The 16,939-nt window shown below is 37.8% G+C and overlaps 1 protein-coding gene across 2 annotated transcripts; it reads left to right on the forward strand.

Annotated features, from left to right (window-relative positions):
- The first annotated feature begins 402 nt into the window (after positions 1–402).
- On the forward strand, positions 403–15,131 carry LOC130084444 (all trans-polyprenyl-diphosphate synthase PDSS1-like). Of its 2 annotated transcripts, none has more exons than XM_056249881.1 (11): positions 403–599; positions 976–1,031; positions 2,313–2,439; positions 2,625–2,755; positions 2,843–2,984; positions 4,137–4,248; positions 4,329–4,438; positions 4,527–4,607; positions 5,325–5,438; positions 5,615–5,695; positions 14,649–15,131. In XM_056249881.1, exons 1-11 carry the CDS (start codon positions 456–458, stop codon positions 14,787–14,789), a joined length of 1,239 nt encoding a protein of 412 aa, XP_056105856.1. In that variant the 5' UTR covers positions 403–455; the 3' UTR covers positions 14,790–15,131. The 2 variants fall into 2 exon arrangements, with proteins under 2 accessions (XP_056105856.1, XP_056105857.1); XM_056249882.1 differs by having other exon boundaries at positions 2,628–2,755.
- The last annotated feature ends 1,808 nt before the right edge of the window (positions 15,132–16,939 follow it).

The raw sequence follows: 16,939 nt of genomic DNA on the forward strand, positions 1-16,939 counted from the left end.
GCTAAATGTATTTAGTTGAGTAAAAAAGAACGACTATGTACCTCATAATGTCCTGTGCCTTTCACCTGGACTGCTGTTTAATGAACAGATAATGGACTGGAGGTGGTTTCTGTGAGAGATGCTGGTTCAGAACGACAAAATATCCAGTAAAAGTATAAGTAGGCTTACTCCTTTTTATTGATATATATATTTTGATAGTGTAATAATTGTTATACTATATAAAGTTTTTATTGTTATTGTTTACAATAGGATCATTATTATATCGAACTATCGCACCTAACCGATTAATGACAAGTTGTGGGCCACCATGCCACGCCCAATTTAGTTTTCCCGCTTATTCTATTTCTAAAACGACACCCTCTTCAGCAGAACATCACGTGACAATAGCTTCCGGTTCATGCTGCGGTTCCGTAACGTGTCTTCACTGGGCATGTGCCGCTCTCTGTCGGGGCGTCATGGCGGTGCCGTGGAGCCTGTGCTGGAGGAGCAGTGCAGGAGCTGCTGTAGTGCTGGACTGGTGTTGTGGGCTCAGCAGAAGAGCTTTTACACACACGGCTTCAGCAGGCAGAAGAAGCGCGTCGTCCTCCGCTGTGACACAGGTAACGCGATCACACTGATGATGATGATGATGAAGGTCACCTGCGTGTGAGCCAATGAATGACAGATCACTGCCGTATATTATCACATTAGGTTTGAGATGAGTGCGAATGTCATAGTGTAAAAAGTCTTAGATCAGATGAATGCAGTCGTGTTTGTAAAGACCTCCTGCCTGACCTGTGTGTTAAAGGTCAAGAACTCATTCATTAGAGACTCACTGCTCGGTATTGCATGCCATTCAATGTCACTGGTGGACAAGAATGTTGCACAGGAAGTCTTGTGTTGTGCTTGTGTAAGTTGTGTTGGCAAATGTTAAGACACACTATATCCTGAGCACAGTTTGCACTATTGTTTTGATGGGTACTTTATGTTTTTCAGGTTTTATTCCGGCAGGGCCCTGTACATAATTTTAACAAACCAATGATCCTTGCAAGGTATGTCAATGTCATGGTGTAAATGTGTACCACTAGTTAGTACAAATGTGTATAGGTACACTGGGGCTAGTTGTCACTCAGGGAACGTGTAACATGGACTATTACAAAACTATTAGGTTCAAAGTCTAGTTGTATAATGTTATGAGTATAACTTATGACAGTTTCAGGTAGCCAAAGCAGTTGTGTGTTTAAAAATAATAATAATTTAAACAAAACTATTTAATTAGTTCAGAAGTTTGAGGTTAGCAGGATATATTTCTCTTTAAAGATATACATAGTTTGTTACAGTAAATGCATTTAAAATCTTACAAAAGATTTGTTTCATAATCATGTTTCCCACAAAAATTAAGCTGCACAACATTTCAATATTGATAGTAATTCAAAATGTTTCTTGAGCAGCAAATCAGCATATTAATTATTTTCTGAAGGATCATGTAAGACAGAAGACTGGAGTAATTAAATTAATTACATTCTACTGAAATATGTTCATTTATTATAAATATATATTCAAGTAGAATTTTTTTAATTATATACATAAAATAACTTCATATTATTATATAAATGATCTCTCTCCATATATACCCCCCCCCCCCCCCCCCAAAAAAAAAAAAATTTGCATATATATTATGTGCTGGGCATCCAAGATACAAGTTTGTGTTTACATATGTGTGTGTGCTGTGTGCAGGTATTTTGTATATATAAATGCACACGCATACCTCTGTATATATGTAAGAAATACTTGCACGTAAATACATACGTTTATACATAATTTATATTATAAATATTTTATATATAAATAATACATTTTTCAAAAATATATACATGCATGTGTGTGTATTTATATATATACAAAATAATTACACACAGTACACCCATATATTATTATGTAAACACAAACTTTTATTTTGGATACGATTATTCGCGATTAATCGTTGCCCAGCACTAATACAAATATATTTAAATGGGTGATTTGGTAAAATGTGTTTATACGACCCCATTCAAAGTTGCAAAGCCTTTAAACAGCCTTTAATATTACATATGTATAATATTAATATGTGATTTTAAGAACATTACATCATTTTAATTATACATTTTAAATACATAAATATATTGATTTTCAAAAATAAACCAAACCTAAGTGTCAATTTGTCAGCTAGCCCTGCTCTCCCTTATTTATAGATTCATTCATACATGCACTTTTTTTTTTTTTTTTTTTAATAACTAGAAAAATATGTGTTTTTATTGTGTTTATTGAATCTTTTTTCCATGTTTGTGTTTCAGGCACAGCTCTAGATGTCTGTTCTCAACTCCACGGGTCTGTTGCAGTATACACAGTGATGCAAAGTTAAAAGATCCTTTCTCACTTGCACAAAAGGACTTGCAAGATTTATATGAAGACATAAAAAAGGTACAGCAAGAATACTGCATAGTTCTACATAGCGTTTACCACTAAACATTGTTTTTCTTGTCCACTGTTGTTTTATGAAGTGTTATATTTAGTAATTATTAATGCCCAAACACTTTCCACCACTTCTCTGAGATGTTTTATGCTCTTCTATGCGCTCAAACTGACCTTGTTAAACGTGTGTTCAGCAGCTGCTCGTCTCTAAAGCAGAGCTCAAAGCACTCTGTGATTATTACTTTGATGGGAAGGGGAAAGCCTTTCGACCGATGATTGTGATCTTGATGGCTCGAGCTTGTAACGTCCACAGCAATAAAGAGGGGTGAGAAAGCACTTCAGTGCTGTGTGTGTGTGAATTCATAATGTGATGCATCAGTCAGTGTTAATAAGGCACATCTGATGTCCTCAGGGTTTTGCTGCCGGCGCAGCGCTCTATCGCTATGATCTCTGAGATGATCCACACTGCCAGCCTGGTGCACGATGACGTTATCGATGACTCGGACACAAGACGTGGGAAAAACACCATTAATAAATTGTGGGGAGAGAAAAAAGTGAGTAACTGATTTTCAGCTGTTGATCGCACATTTTGGTACTGTGTTGATGTCTAATTTGAAATCTGAAGGAAAATCAGTTGGAACTATGGAAGCTTGTTTCCGCCAGGCAATAATAATAATTGAAAAAAAACGTATTTGCGAAAGCGAATTTTTTTTTCTTCAAGATTGAAAGTTTAACACCTGTTTTCACAAACACGGTTTAAGTCTAGTCCCAGACTAAAATGCTTGTTTGAGCTGTTTTAACTGAAAGCAACTTGCACTGATATCTTAAAAAATGTCAGTTCCATTATTTTGTCTCAAGATGCACACAGGTAATGTTTTTTTTCTCAGGCACGTTTATAAAAGCTACTTAAATGTCTTAATTGAACTAAGGCCTAATCCTGGCTTAATCTAAGCACTGTCTGTGAAACTGGGCCTATATCTCACAATTCAGACTTTGTATAACTCGCAATGTGAGTTAATCTTACGATTCTGAGAGAAACAGTCGCATTTCATTCTGAGAAACAGTCGCATTTCTGTGATTGGCAGATCGGTGGTTTTCAACTGTTGGTCACACATTTTGGTTCTGTGTTGATGTCTAATTTGAAATCTGAAGGAAAATCATTTGAGAATATGGAAGCTTGTTTCCATCAGGCAATAAATAAAAAAACTAAACGTAATTGCGACTTTTTATCTCACGATTCTGACTTTCCTTCTTGCAATTGTGAGTTTATATCTCACAATTCTGACTCTTTTTTTTTTTTTTTTCAAAATTGAAAGTTTATATCTCGCAATTCGGACTTTATAACTCGCAATTGCGAGTTTCTCACAATTCTTAGAAATACAGTCGCAATTCTGAGAGGCATTCTGATTTAATTTTTTAAAAATCTTTTTTAAATCTCTCAATTTCTAGAAAAGCGAGCATTGCGAGATATGAAAACACAATTCTGACTTTTTTCTTGCAGGTGTGTTTATATCTCACAGTTGGCTTTTTCTCCCTCATAATTGTGAAATATAAACTCTCAGTTGAGAGAGAAAAAGTTCAGAATTGTCAAAAAAGTTGCACTTACCTTTATTTTTTACATTTCTTGGCAGAAACAAGCTTCTATAGAGAATTGAATAATGTTGTCATGAAATGAAAATAATAATATTTGTATCTGTAATTGTTAGGCTATCCTGGCTGGAGATTTCATTCTGTCTGCGGCCTCCATGGCATTAGCGCGTATTGGGAACAATACAGTAGTTTCTGTGCTGTCACAAGTTATAGAAGACCTCGTACGAGGTAAGCCTCTACAGATTTATGAATGAGACTTGTTTTATACAGTGGACCTGCTATTTATATTTTTCATTGATCAATTCCAGGTGAATTCATGCAGCTAGGGTCTAAAGAGAATGAAAACGAGAGATTCAAGCACTACCTTGAGAAAACCTTCAAGAAGACTGCAAGTCTCATTGCAAACAGTTGTAAGGCAGTATGTACGTTCCCTTTTAACAATAATAAGATGAAGTTCAGAGCTGGAAGAGAAGTGGAACACCAGCATTATTTCTTTTGAATTTTAGGTGTCAATTTTGGTGAATTCTGATCCTGAGGTGCATGAGATAGCCTATCAATATGGACGAAACGTTGGCATTGCATTCCAGGTAATTTTTTCATTTATATGTTTTCACTTGGTTTAAATAGCATCTAGTCTATCACTATTCACACTTGCTATAATAGCATTTATAAAGCATTCAATCTACACAGTGTAAATCGAATCTGTCGTTGTTTGCATGTTATTTGTAATGCAGTGGTCTGTGATCACCAAGTTAACAATGGTTCTTTTGTTTCAGTTACAAATGCAGGAAGTAATTGTAGTTAATTATTAATTATAACAGAAACTTCAGCAGTAGAAGTATCTTCTGGTTAGTGATGCACCAGAATGAAAATTCTGGGCCAAAACTGAAAATTCACGATGCACTTGGCAACATTTAAAAAAAAAAATGGACAGAATTAGAAAATCGAGAAACTGAAAATTGCTGTTTCGTTTGGTTCTTCCAGTTAAAGCTGCAGTGTGTCATTTCTTTCACTAGCAACACTACAAATAAAGGCATATAAGTCTCACTTCACCCTGTCATTGCTCGCTCAAACATCTAGTCTGATAGATTGCAGTTCTGTTAATAGTACAAAAGTTTTATGCTGCAACTTAAAGCAGTGAAAATATGGGCCAAACTTTTAGGTTGTGGCCGCATATTTTAATAAATCTGTGCTGTTATAGTTGAATTCTTTCATTACAAATGATTCATTACAGGCCACATTGGTTTTATCTTGAATTCTTATGTTTAAAGTTAGGTAAAATAGAAGTTGGTTGTCTTTTTCAGCTTGTGGATGACGTTCTGGACTTCACGTCCTGCGCAAACCGCCTGGGGAAGCCGTCAGCTGCCGATCTCAAACTGGGTCTGGCCACCGGGCCCGTTCTGTTTGCTTGCCAACAGGTACGACAGCTGAACGCATCTGTGCTCTCACAATATGATGTCACTTCCCTGAAGTGCAGAAAGGGGACTCAGGTCTAATGGTTGACTTGGTTTATTACAGCCATAAACGTAATTGTAAAACAGTTTGGATTTTCTAAAGATCTCCCAACCAGTTTCACTCTTTTATCACTGTTTAGTTTCCTGAGCTGCATGCAATGATAATGAGGCGCTTCAGCTCTGATGGAGATGTGGATCGAGCCTGGCAATATGTCCTGAAGGTGAGGAGGATTTGTGTTGTATACAGACAGGTGAATCTCATGAAAACATGTCCTGGGGCTGCTTTCATAAAACACTAAGACTAGTCTTACAATCTTTTGTAAGTATCCATTACACAATCCATTTTTTTTCTCTTAGACTGTTCATACAAGTCTGTTACATAAAACGTAGATTTATCTAATTTGATACCAAAAAGTAAGACTCGATTACCCCTAACTAACTCCTAGTTGGTCATACTAGTTCTTAAGACACAGTTAATGGCTGTTTATGCAACTGGCCCCAGGTCACATTTCTATGGAAGCTTGTTTCCGCCACGGAATCAAATTTTAGAAAAGACAATTGCAACTTTTTAAATCACAATTCTGACTTTTTTTCTTACAATTGTGCGATATAAAGTAATAAAGAGTTTTGAGTTAGAAAGTCAGAATCGTGAGATATAAACTGACAATTCTGAGAGAAAAATACTTTATATCATGCAATTCTGACTTCATAACTCGCAATTGCAACTTTATATCTCACAATTTTAAGGAAAAAAGTCAGAATTGTGAGATAAAAAGTCGCAATGACATTTAACATTTTTATTCCAAGGCGGAAACAAGCTTCCATACATTTCATCCCAATATTACAAGAAAAAAGGCAGTATATCAAACCTGTAAGAATTTTATGATATTTTTATAATGTGACATTTTTTTTGTATGACATTTTCCCCCCAAAAGTCTCATTAACTCTAACAGATGTTTTACTTTAGCGTTTCTTGTTATTCTTCTTGAGATCATTACTGTAATGCTGTAATTTTTACCATATTCAGAATCAGGGATGCAAACTTGTCACCTTGCCACCGAATAGGTCATTTGTGTGATTTGTGTAGATCCGATGGGTTTTTAAAATTGCTTTCAAACAGTCCTGCGTATATTTGTGTGTGAGCTCTTGGTTTCTATCACAAAGGTTTCCATACAACGTGTTTTTGCAGCGCTGAATATTGTAGCCAATCACAGGTAGGGTTGTGACGGTTAACCGTGAAACCGATGGTTATAGTTGAACACTGTCATTAGAACTCAATAACCGCCAAAACCGTGCTATTACAATTTTTTTTTTTTAAACATTTTTTTATCATAGAGAATGTTTAAATACTAATATCAGCTTACGAGGGAAACGGAGGCGGAGTTAGTGGTGCTTCGGAGGCTGCTACTGCTGGAGATGATTCAGGAGAGGTCTGTGCACCTTTACCGATCAGAGCGTGCACTGACACGGAGTAAAGCCTTGTTTATCCTCGACGCGTCCGCACGAGCACGAACGTGCGCCCAGTAAAAATGATGCGTTGGGTGCGCAAGACCCCATTTCGCTTGGCTGTGTGCACGGCTATTTTTGTAACAGCGCGTGCGACGCCGCATCCGAGGATGAACGACTTAAAGCCGAATCTGTCCGAGCATGTAGGCTACTACGTCTCACCGCACTGGCACCCAGTTTGCGCATCTAAATTGCAAAGTTTTTTTGTTAAGGTTTTGTTTACTGTGTGTGATTTATTTAAAGGTGCTATATGCATTTTTTAGCGGCCTCTATCGGTGATGTTTCAGATTGCAACCAATTATTACACCGGCACACCCCTAATCTCAGGCATGTCTGTGTAACGCAATGACCAATAAGAGGTGTTTACTGTTTACTGTAAGTTAGTCAGAATCTGCTCAATACCCTTCAAAACACTGTTTAACTATGTTCTACGCTCTTGCAAATCATCTCATTATAACAAAGCGTAGACATTATGTAAATAAGAGATTTATATATAATTTTTACAAAATAATTTTGAGACTGCATAAGTCATTAAAAGTTGCATTTTCAGTTGAATTTCGGGAAAACACTTGAAACGTTTGTTGTGTTGAGCTATTTCTATGACTTTTGTTTGATTTGTTCATTGCAAACAGCTGAAAGTCTGTACATTTTGCTAATAAACCTGATTTGTATTATATACAGTGTGTATTTAGATTCATTGATAATAACAGGAGTTTTTGCGTGAGTGAGCAAAGTTAGCCGCGTTATAAAGGGAGCGCTTGGTTTTTAAGATTTAAAAACATAATTGAATGATTTCTATATTTAAAATGTTATGCAATCAAGGGGAACCACCAAAGAGCTTTGACACAAATCAAACACTTCTTCTTGATATATATCATAGTAATGTGCAGTTACATTCTGCAACTTTTTCATGCATTCTGATTCATTCATATATTGTTTCTTTTGCAGGGCCATGCATCAGAAAGTCAGTTTATGTAAATATATGGCATAAACGAAATAAATACTTGTGAAGTACAATTTCCAGAAAAACTGAATCTTTAAGTATACATAGCAAAAGCGAATCTAGTGAAACATGCACCAAATAAATGCACCAGAAGCTTCCTAAAATATATGTATTTTTTTTGTATACAAAAATTCCACTGATAAAAGTAAAGTATAGTAAAAGTCTTTGGACTTAAATCTGTCATAAAAATAAAACAAACCTTTATCTGATGATGTCAGGCTATTGTTGCAAGAAAATGTATACTGAAATAGTGAATCAGTTGTATTACACAGCCATTGTCTTTAGCCATAAATTGTGGTAAATATGAATATATGTTGTTACAATGCTATTCTTTGGCTTAGTGTGTGAATTTAATCAGCCCAGTGACAGCAGATGAAAATGATCTGTTTATATAACACTAATTAATGTGTGTTGTCATTGACAAATAAATAAATAAATACACAGTTTGTATATATATATATATATATATATTATTATACTGTCTGTATGTATTCACATAAGACATGTACTCATATACAATTACAATATTAAATATTGGAAATTACACAAAATTTAGCAAATATGCTACATAAATAGTCCATTTGGTCTAAGCTGCCTGGATTCGACTGTTGATTGTTGACTTTGATAGCCGTCCGCTGCTTTTTTTGTGGGGCTGATCTGTCCACTCCTGCACTGTCCTGTTGAAGGAACAGACATAATCATGTAACGCTGACCAGATTTAATGAGTGATTCTTAAAGAAAATCTAAAGAAAAGTTGCTTCTACCAATTCGATATGAGGGGTCTGAAGTGAAAAGGATTTGATATGATATGAAATGATTCGCATGATCATCCTAGATTAAGTAAAGTATTTAGTTACTAAATCTTAGTAAAATTGAGAGATAGGAGGGTCTAATCAATGCTCTTTTACGGGTCGGCTGGGACCTGGGCTGAAGTCTGTTCCGAGTTCTCCGGTTCGGTTGTGAAGTGGTTACCTGAGGGGCTGGATGGTTGTAGCGCCTCAGTTCCACACAACTCTTTTGTGGAGGTGCCTGACACAGACCTGCGTTGTCCTGTTGAGAGAACAGATATAATCTTGCAATGCTGGGCAGGTTTAATGGGTGCTTCTTAGACTACATCTAAAGGCGTATCTTTTTTTATCATTTTTAAATATAAAAGGATTTAAAATTGAGGACCTTGAAAACATAGTAGCATAGTTAAAGGTAACATTTACTTGTTTGAATACATTTTAAAATAAGTAAAAACTAGCGATATAAGGGACTTACAGAAGCTTCTGTGCTCCATAGACACACGCTCTTACTCCATCTGGACATGGGTGCTCCCTCGGGAGACCTGGGTGGTTGCTGTGGGGAAGACGGTGGAGCAAGTGTTCTCTGTGGGGTCTTGGCAGGCACAGACACTCCCTTTTGCACATTCTTCTGCTGATGCCCCCACCAATCCCTCAACTTCTCCCTCTGCTTCCTAGGGATCCTGAGTTTTGCGGAAGACACATTTTGCGAATGCTGCCTCAGTAGCTCAGGGTTTTTAGCATCTCTCTTCTCGGAGATCTTGCCAATATCAAGTACTCCCTGTGTGCAACAAACAGGCGCTTTCTCAGGCTCAGGGATCTTTTGATTTTGCCTCTTTGTGATGTTGTCAGGCATGGGTGGTCCCTGCAGAAAAGTGTAAGGCTTCTTCTGCAGCAGCTCCTGCCTTAATGGCTCAGGGATCTTAAGTTTGGGCCTAGGTCCCATCTTGTCCGGCATGGGTGCTCCATCTGAGGAGTATGTGAGCACCTTTGAGGACGCCACTGGTGCCCTCTGTAGAGACTGGATGGGCATGGGTGTTTCAAAAGAGGCATGTATCAGGTGTTTAGTCAAATGTAATGGGATCCTGAGTATTCCTCTTTGTTTGGACCCTATGGGCACAGGTGCTCCCTGTGTGGATCTGACAGGCACAGGTGCTCCCTCTGTGGATCTGACGGGCACTGGTTCTCCCTCTGTGGATCTGACAGGCACAGGTGCTCCCTCTGTGGATCTGACGGGCACTGGTTCTCCCTCTGTGGATCTGGCGGGCACAGGTGCTCTCTGTGTGGCTCTGGCGGGCACAGGTGCTCCCTCTGTGGATCTGACAGGCACAGGTGCTCCCTGTGTTGATCTGGCGGGCACAGGTGCTCTCTGTGTGGCTCTGGCGGGCACAGGTGCTTCCTGTGTTGATCTGGCGGGCACAGGTGCTCTCTGTGTGGCTCTGGCGGGCACAGGTGCTTCCTGTGTTGATCTGGCGGGCACAGGTGCTCTCTGTGTGGCTCTGGCGGGCACAGGTGCTTCCTGTGTTGATCTGGCGGGCACAGGTGCTCTCTGTGTGGATCTGGTGGGCACAGGTGCTTCCTGTGTTGATCTGGCGGGCACAGGTGCTCTCTGTGTGGCTCTGGCGGGCACAGGTGCTTCCTGTGTTGATCTGGCGGGCACAGGTGCTCTCTGTGTTGATCTGGCGGGCACAGGTGCTTCCTGTTTGGATCTGGCGGGCACAGGTGCTTCCCGTGTGGCTCTGGCAGGCACAGGTGCTCTCTGTGTGGATCTGGCGGGCACAGGTGCTTCCTGTGTTGATCTGGCGGGCACAGGTGCTTCCCGTGTGGCTCTGGCGGGCACAGGTGCTCTCTGTGTTGATCTGGCGGGCACAGGTGCTTCCTGTGTTGATCTGGCGGGCACAGGTGCTTCCTGTGTTGATCTGGCGGGCACAGGTGCTTCCCGTGTGGATCTGGCGGGCACAGGTGCTTCCCGTGTGGATCTGGCGGGCACAGGTGCTTCCTGTGTTGATCTGGCGGGCACAGGTACTCCCTGTGTGGATCTGGAAGAGAAGGGTGCTCCCTGCATCATCTTCTGCCTCCACTGTGGTGTGGTCTTCCGTGTTGCATCTGAGAAGCCCGAGTGCTGGAAATGAGGCTTCTCAGATGCATTACTGAAGACCAGGGATGAGGGACATGATGTTTCTCCCGCCTCCATTGTTTCCCCCCACTGGCCTGAGATGTCCCCGTACTCATAATCCTCAGGTATGGGGTCCGAAACCTCCATTATCGCCCACCACCGTCCCGCAGCAAGGGCCGTAGTAAGCTCATCTGAGTACTCAGTAGATGATGACTGCTCTGCACTCTCAAAAATGGTGGGCATGGTTGACAAACTCATATCGATGAACTGGAAGTGAACAATACTATTTGCAATATACTATCTGTGAAACACTATGAAAGAAAGAGAAAGGGAAGAGATGATTTGAGTAAACATACAGTACAAGAACCTGAAAGCTTGTTGTCTTAAGCCCAACGTAAACTTCTGTCGTCCACATTCCGCATTTTGTCATCTGAAGTTCAACAGACATGTCCGTGTGTAGCCCAATTTTTGTGTTTGCGCTAACGGTGTGTGCTCAACAACGCATACGGTAGGTGATTGTTAAGATAGAAGAATGTTGACACGACTCAGCACTGCTCTTTGACATCTGCTAAAGTATAAATAAGAAATTGTGCGGTGTCACACTGGTCCACCAACTAATAGCTGTGTGGACACGACTGTGCGTGAGATGGAGTGGAACGTGGAAAATGTAGTAGGCCTTTAATTTTCTTAAAAATAAAAATGTATACAGTGTATGCCCAGTGGCGATCCATCAGAAGAGGCAAGTGAGGCTGAGAGCCTCCTTGAAATGTATTTAAAATGAAAAATGAAGCTAAAAAAGTTAATTGTTATTTTTATCAATTTACCTACTAATGTGAATATCTCCGATGCACATAACGTAAATGTATATAGTCATGTTTTATTTTGCCGGTTGTCAAGGCAAATTTGATTGATTTAAACAAATCAGCTTAAGGCAAATAAGCTTTCAGTATCACTTCAGTGTGTCATCAGATCTGCTATCGTTTTGTCCTTTGAATATAAATGATCTACAATTATATATATAAAAAGATTTGATCATTAGTGATTCACATATCATGCTCTCATTTCCACACAAACCAGTGTAGTCATGCCTATTTATTTATCTAAATGTAGCTACAGCAAATCTATACAATAACATTCCACAGTTTAAGCAAATTCTTCTGGAAATTATATAAAGATTAAAATTCAGATCCCCAAACCCAGTGTAAAAAGCATAGGCTACTCACTCAATCGCCGACTCGCTACAAGAAGAAAAAATCCGCTGCACTCATTATAACGTCACCGAGCGTTCTGAGGAATGCGGCGATCATTATGACGTACTCGACCGCGAGTTTGTGAGGGATGGGAGACCTAGGCTGTTTCGTTGTATTAAAAGTGAACATGCAATACAAACAAAGACTGACTTAGCATTTTTAATTCATGATTGTTGATACAAAAACTAACGCTGTTTATTTGTTAGCATTTGCAGCTGGTGCATAAACAAGACCAAGTAGGCTAAAGCTGCAGATGGGTAACACAACAGACCACTGAAACAAAATTAATCAACAGATATTACAATAAAAGCCCATTTCTGAAACAGAATATAATTCACAAAAAAGTTCCTCTAGGCTATCCTTGTTTTTTTTTCTTTTTCTATTTCTAACAATAGCCTATAGTTAAGCAACATTATCAGATGAGGAAGAGTGCTGTCCCGAACATCAGTAGGACGTTGCTAATATTACATGACTTACATTTTGCTCTATATCGCCAATGAAAATAGTTCCAAATAAATCTATAAATCGTTGCGCATCTTTGAGAAACGGTTTCCCTGACTGAAAACTTTCCATAAGTTTAGCGGCTTTAGATGCTCTCTGAAGCGCAGACAGAGAAGCGAAACATAACGATGTCTTTTATCCAAAAAACAACACAAAAAACGGCTTCTTTCGGGTTTTTAAACCATTATTTATGTTATAATGTATTGATTGAAAAACGTAAAATAATAAAATTCTGATTTAAAACGCAACGCCGAGTTTATGAAACCGATATGGGAAGTTTAGAGAAGTATGGGCTGTTAGTGGTGCTCGAGACTAATTTGTCACTTTGTGTTTCTGTGAAAAATACTAACAATAATGAGGCTAAAAATACGCTAAAAGATAGGCTACTAGGCTAAATGTAAAATGTTTTTATTTAAAGAAAGACGCCTTCCCTTTTCACCAGGTAGAGATTGCATGTCTTTGTGTGACTGGATTGTTGACAATAGTACGTAACGTTCATCCAATCTTGCTGAAATATAAACGCAGACTGTGAAAGGGAATTGCCGCTATAGTTCTGATCAGCGATCAGCCGACAAGGGATTCTGCTTGGTGTAAAGCCTTCCGCGAACAGAAGTGTTGATATTACTTAGCCTATCTCTCATATTCAGGTGGCCATACGCAAAATCCATTTAAAGCTGTATTCATATTCCTGCGTATACCATACATACTATTGACTTTACCGGACAATTTGGGTTTAATAAGGGACGTTTTTGATGTCTTATACGGTAGGATTTCGTATACAGAACGGTGCAACCCGACAAACTTATTTAAAAATGCCTCCTGTAACGGCAACATTGACAAACACAAGAAAAACAAGGCATGTAATGTAGCCTATTATTTAATTATTATAATTAGCGTTAATAGGAATCTTATAATTAATAATAGTGTATATAATCAACTAATAATCTTATCAACTAATAATTAATATTTTGTATTTTCAATTAGTTAACTTTAAATACTCAAATAATTAGCCTGTTCAGGCTGTTGGGATCTAGGGTTATTTATAGGCCTATAGCCTATTTGAAATATTCTCTTTATTTAAATAGCATGAGGCTTTTCCTACACTTGCTATCGCCTACTACTTCATACTTACAAATACAATTTGTTTTAAAAGTCAGTTTATAAAGGCAAAAGCAAAACAGGAAGTGGAAATGAGCTAATGAGGGGTAATCTGCTGCCATCTACTGGTTAAAGTGGTTATTTTATTGTCATTTGAAAAGTCTAATAAGTTCCCTAATCCTCTAATAAAGCATGAGAAATTGTCCATGTGTTTAAAAATTATTTTAAAAATATTTTATTGAGGGGAAGGAGGAGGAGAATAATATCGTAAAAAAATGTTTTTATTTAAATTATGAAGATGGTGGAACAAATACTACACAAATATGCATAACTGTAAATATTTACATATCATTTTACTATACTATAGTACTATAATACTTTTGTAATATATATTTTTTGCCTTAAATTATTGAGAATGGGATTATTTATTATTATTATGATATTGAGTTGGAAAGTTTTGGTGTGGAAATGTTCTATGAGGAAAATAATGTCATAATGACACTTTTTTTTTTTTTTTTTTTTAAATCTTCCTAAAAATAGGCTTCATTTTCTTAAAGCAAAATACAATATCAGTTTTATTTGTGGTGAAATATATGGAGAAAGTAAAACATTTAAAAATATGAATGAAACATTTTAAATGTCAATTTATTTTTCAGTTTAGAAATATTTTTTTATTTATGTATTTGCTTCTTAAATACATGAATAAAAATAGTTCATAAAAAAAAAAAAGAGATTTCTTTTCCAGATTTATTGGAATTAATAAATGTATAACTTATCCCGTCATTTTATATTTAAGTGTTACTCCTAGTTGAAAAAATCTGAACCAGTGAAGTTTCTTGTGATTCCTCCAGCTTGAAGAGTTCCAGAAGTGTGTGTAGTTGTTAACCTCCTTGTGTTGTGTGTTGTGTTTCTCAGAGTGACGGTGTGGAACAGACTAACTACCTCGCTCAACACTACTGTCAAGAGGCCATCCGTCAGATCAGCCGTCTGAGGCCGTCGACAGAACGAGACGCTCTCATCCGACTGACCGAGCTGATGCTGCGCAGAGACAAGTGAAGCTGCACACACACACACAGAGCTCCACCTCTGCAGGGCCCGGGGACGCGCTACCGTACTGTAATCGCAGAGCCCAGACCTCCGGTGACCTCCGCGAGAGGGCTTTCACTGGTACAGGAGGACTAACTCTGCGAGATCATTGTAATTCCAGGTGTAGCACAGATGTGCTACTGTCACGTGTGTGTGTGTGTGTGTGTCTCCATTACAGACGCTCACTTCAACATCCGTCCACACTACAAAAGGCCGAATGTCTTTGATTCCACTGTAAGTGCTCAATAACAACCAAAGGCCTTAAACCTCACTGGCTATTTACGTAAATTAAAGAAGCTATTTTTTAAAGTAGACAGCCTCTTCGACTCATTATTATTATTTTTTTTGATGCAAAAAGAAGTCTCTTACACTCACCAAGACAGCATTTATTTGATCAAAAATACAATCACAATCTGTGATCAAAGCTGCATTTTCAGCATCATTACTCCAGTCTTCAGTGTCACATGATCCTTCAGAAATCAGTCTAATATGATGGTCAAGAAACATTTTTAATAATTATCAATGAAATAAGCAGAGACTTTTATGTTGTTATAAAATACTGTCACTTTTGATCAATTTAATGCATCCTTGCTTGATTAAAAGTATACATTTCTAAACAAAAAACTGCTGACACCAAACTTTAGTTTGGCACGGAAAAATTTTAAATAAAGGTGATTGACTTTTTTTTAATAGAAACTCAGAATGCGAGGAAAGTCAGAATTGCGAGATATAAACTTAAGAGAAGAAAAAAAAGTAAGATAAGGACACTCACAATTCTTACTTTTTCCTAGCAATTCCAAGTTTCAATTGAAAAAGCCACAATTACCTTTATTTTTTTAATTCCATGGCGGAAACAAGTGTCAAGTATCCGTTAAAATTTCCACAAAAAAGGTTTAAATAATTATATTTCATGTTTTTTGACAATTAGATCATGTCTAATCCATCTAGAGCTGCAGAATCACCACCAGTTTACAATGCAATGCTTGTCTGTGACATTGATGGGTTAGTTCATCGCTATAGCAGATTCAACATTAATCCAAAACCTGTAAATCTCTGAAAACAGCATATTTAGTTTGACCTCCTGAGGTCATGAACATTTTTTACCCTTATGTTGTAAAGACAATTATTTAGCTCTATTTTGTAGCATTTTATGAAATTCTGTGCATGTATGATATGATATACAATACATCCTTGTAAAAAAGTAACAAATAACCCAAAAATGTTCAATAAATAGACCAAGGTTTTACATAGAATGATTTATTATAAAAGACTGTACAATTAAATTTCAATTAACATTATAAATACAAATTCTGGGCTGAGACGAGCTTCAGCGCAGATGGAATTCAGTTGAACACTTCAAATGTTTCAGTATGACATAAAAAGTCTCAAGGCATTCGCTTTAAACTCCTGAAATGACTGACAGTGGTCAGACGCAGCTGAATGAAATCTCAGACAGAACGACTCCTGAAACAGCTCAAAGAGTGAAAAACAGATGAAGAGAGGTGTGATTAATGCCAGACCCGAGGCGAGTGACCAGTCCAGACCCAACGCGCCGGTTACTCGATACAGACCACGGCACAACTAAATGAGTCCAGCATTGTAAGAATTGTGATTTGTACTGATTAGAGACCTTTAGATACTTTACAGCTTACATATTCAAGCTATCTACATAGAATTCATGTTTGTTCATTGTAGCAAATACTCTAGTCATTTTGGCATTAACTAAAAACATGAACATGGAGGGAGACGTCGTTGAAACAAATGGAAGAGTTCTGTGCTTCGCATTCATTGACCAAATTAATGAAGAAATCTATATCGACGTTTCACTAAAAATTAGAGCATAAACATAAGTAGTCTACAAATGCCTATATTTAAAATAAAGTGTTCTGTAAATAATACAAAGATGGAAGCTGAATGGAATTGAACGTTTAGGTTACAATACATATTTCAATTTTGTATGCATGCTTTACGTTAACATTTTGATACACTTTGGGGCGATGACGTGGTGCTTTAAAATTAATTAGTTTATAAGATCGACTTTCAGTTGGAAATGTCAAAAGAAAAAATGGTGACAATCATCTACTTTACATGGTCACATGTTGTATTGACTGTTGAAGATA

The sequence above is a fragment of the Rhinichthys klamathensis genome, unplaced genomic scaffold, assembly GCF_029890125.1.
Source record: "Rhinichthys klamathensis goyatoka isolate OS25496 unplaced genomic scaffold, OSU_Roscu_1.1 h1tg000064l_1, whole genome shotgun sequence".
In the NCBI taxonomy this organism is placed as follows: domain Eukaryota; kingdom Metazoa; phylum Chordata; class Actinopteri; order Cypriniformes; family Leuciscidae; genus Rhinichthys; species Rhinichthys klamathensis.

Bases quoted from the DNA above. Each gene is read 5' to 3' on its own strand.
- LOC130084444 (XM_056249881.1), top strand. From the start codon at position 456: ATGGCGGTGCCGTGGAGCCTGTGCTGGAGGAGCAGTGCAGGAGCTGCT. The intron at 600-975 runs GTAACGCGATCA...TATGTTTTTCAG, and splicing joins CGTCCTCCGCTGTGACACAG to GTTTTATTCCGGCAGGGCCC. The intron at 1,032-2,312 runs GTATGTCAATGT...TTTGTGTTTCAG, and splicing joins AAACCAATGATCCTTGCAAG to GCACAGCTCTAGATGTCTGT.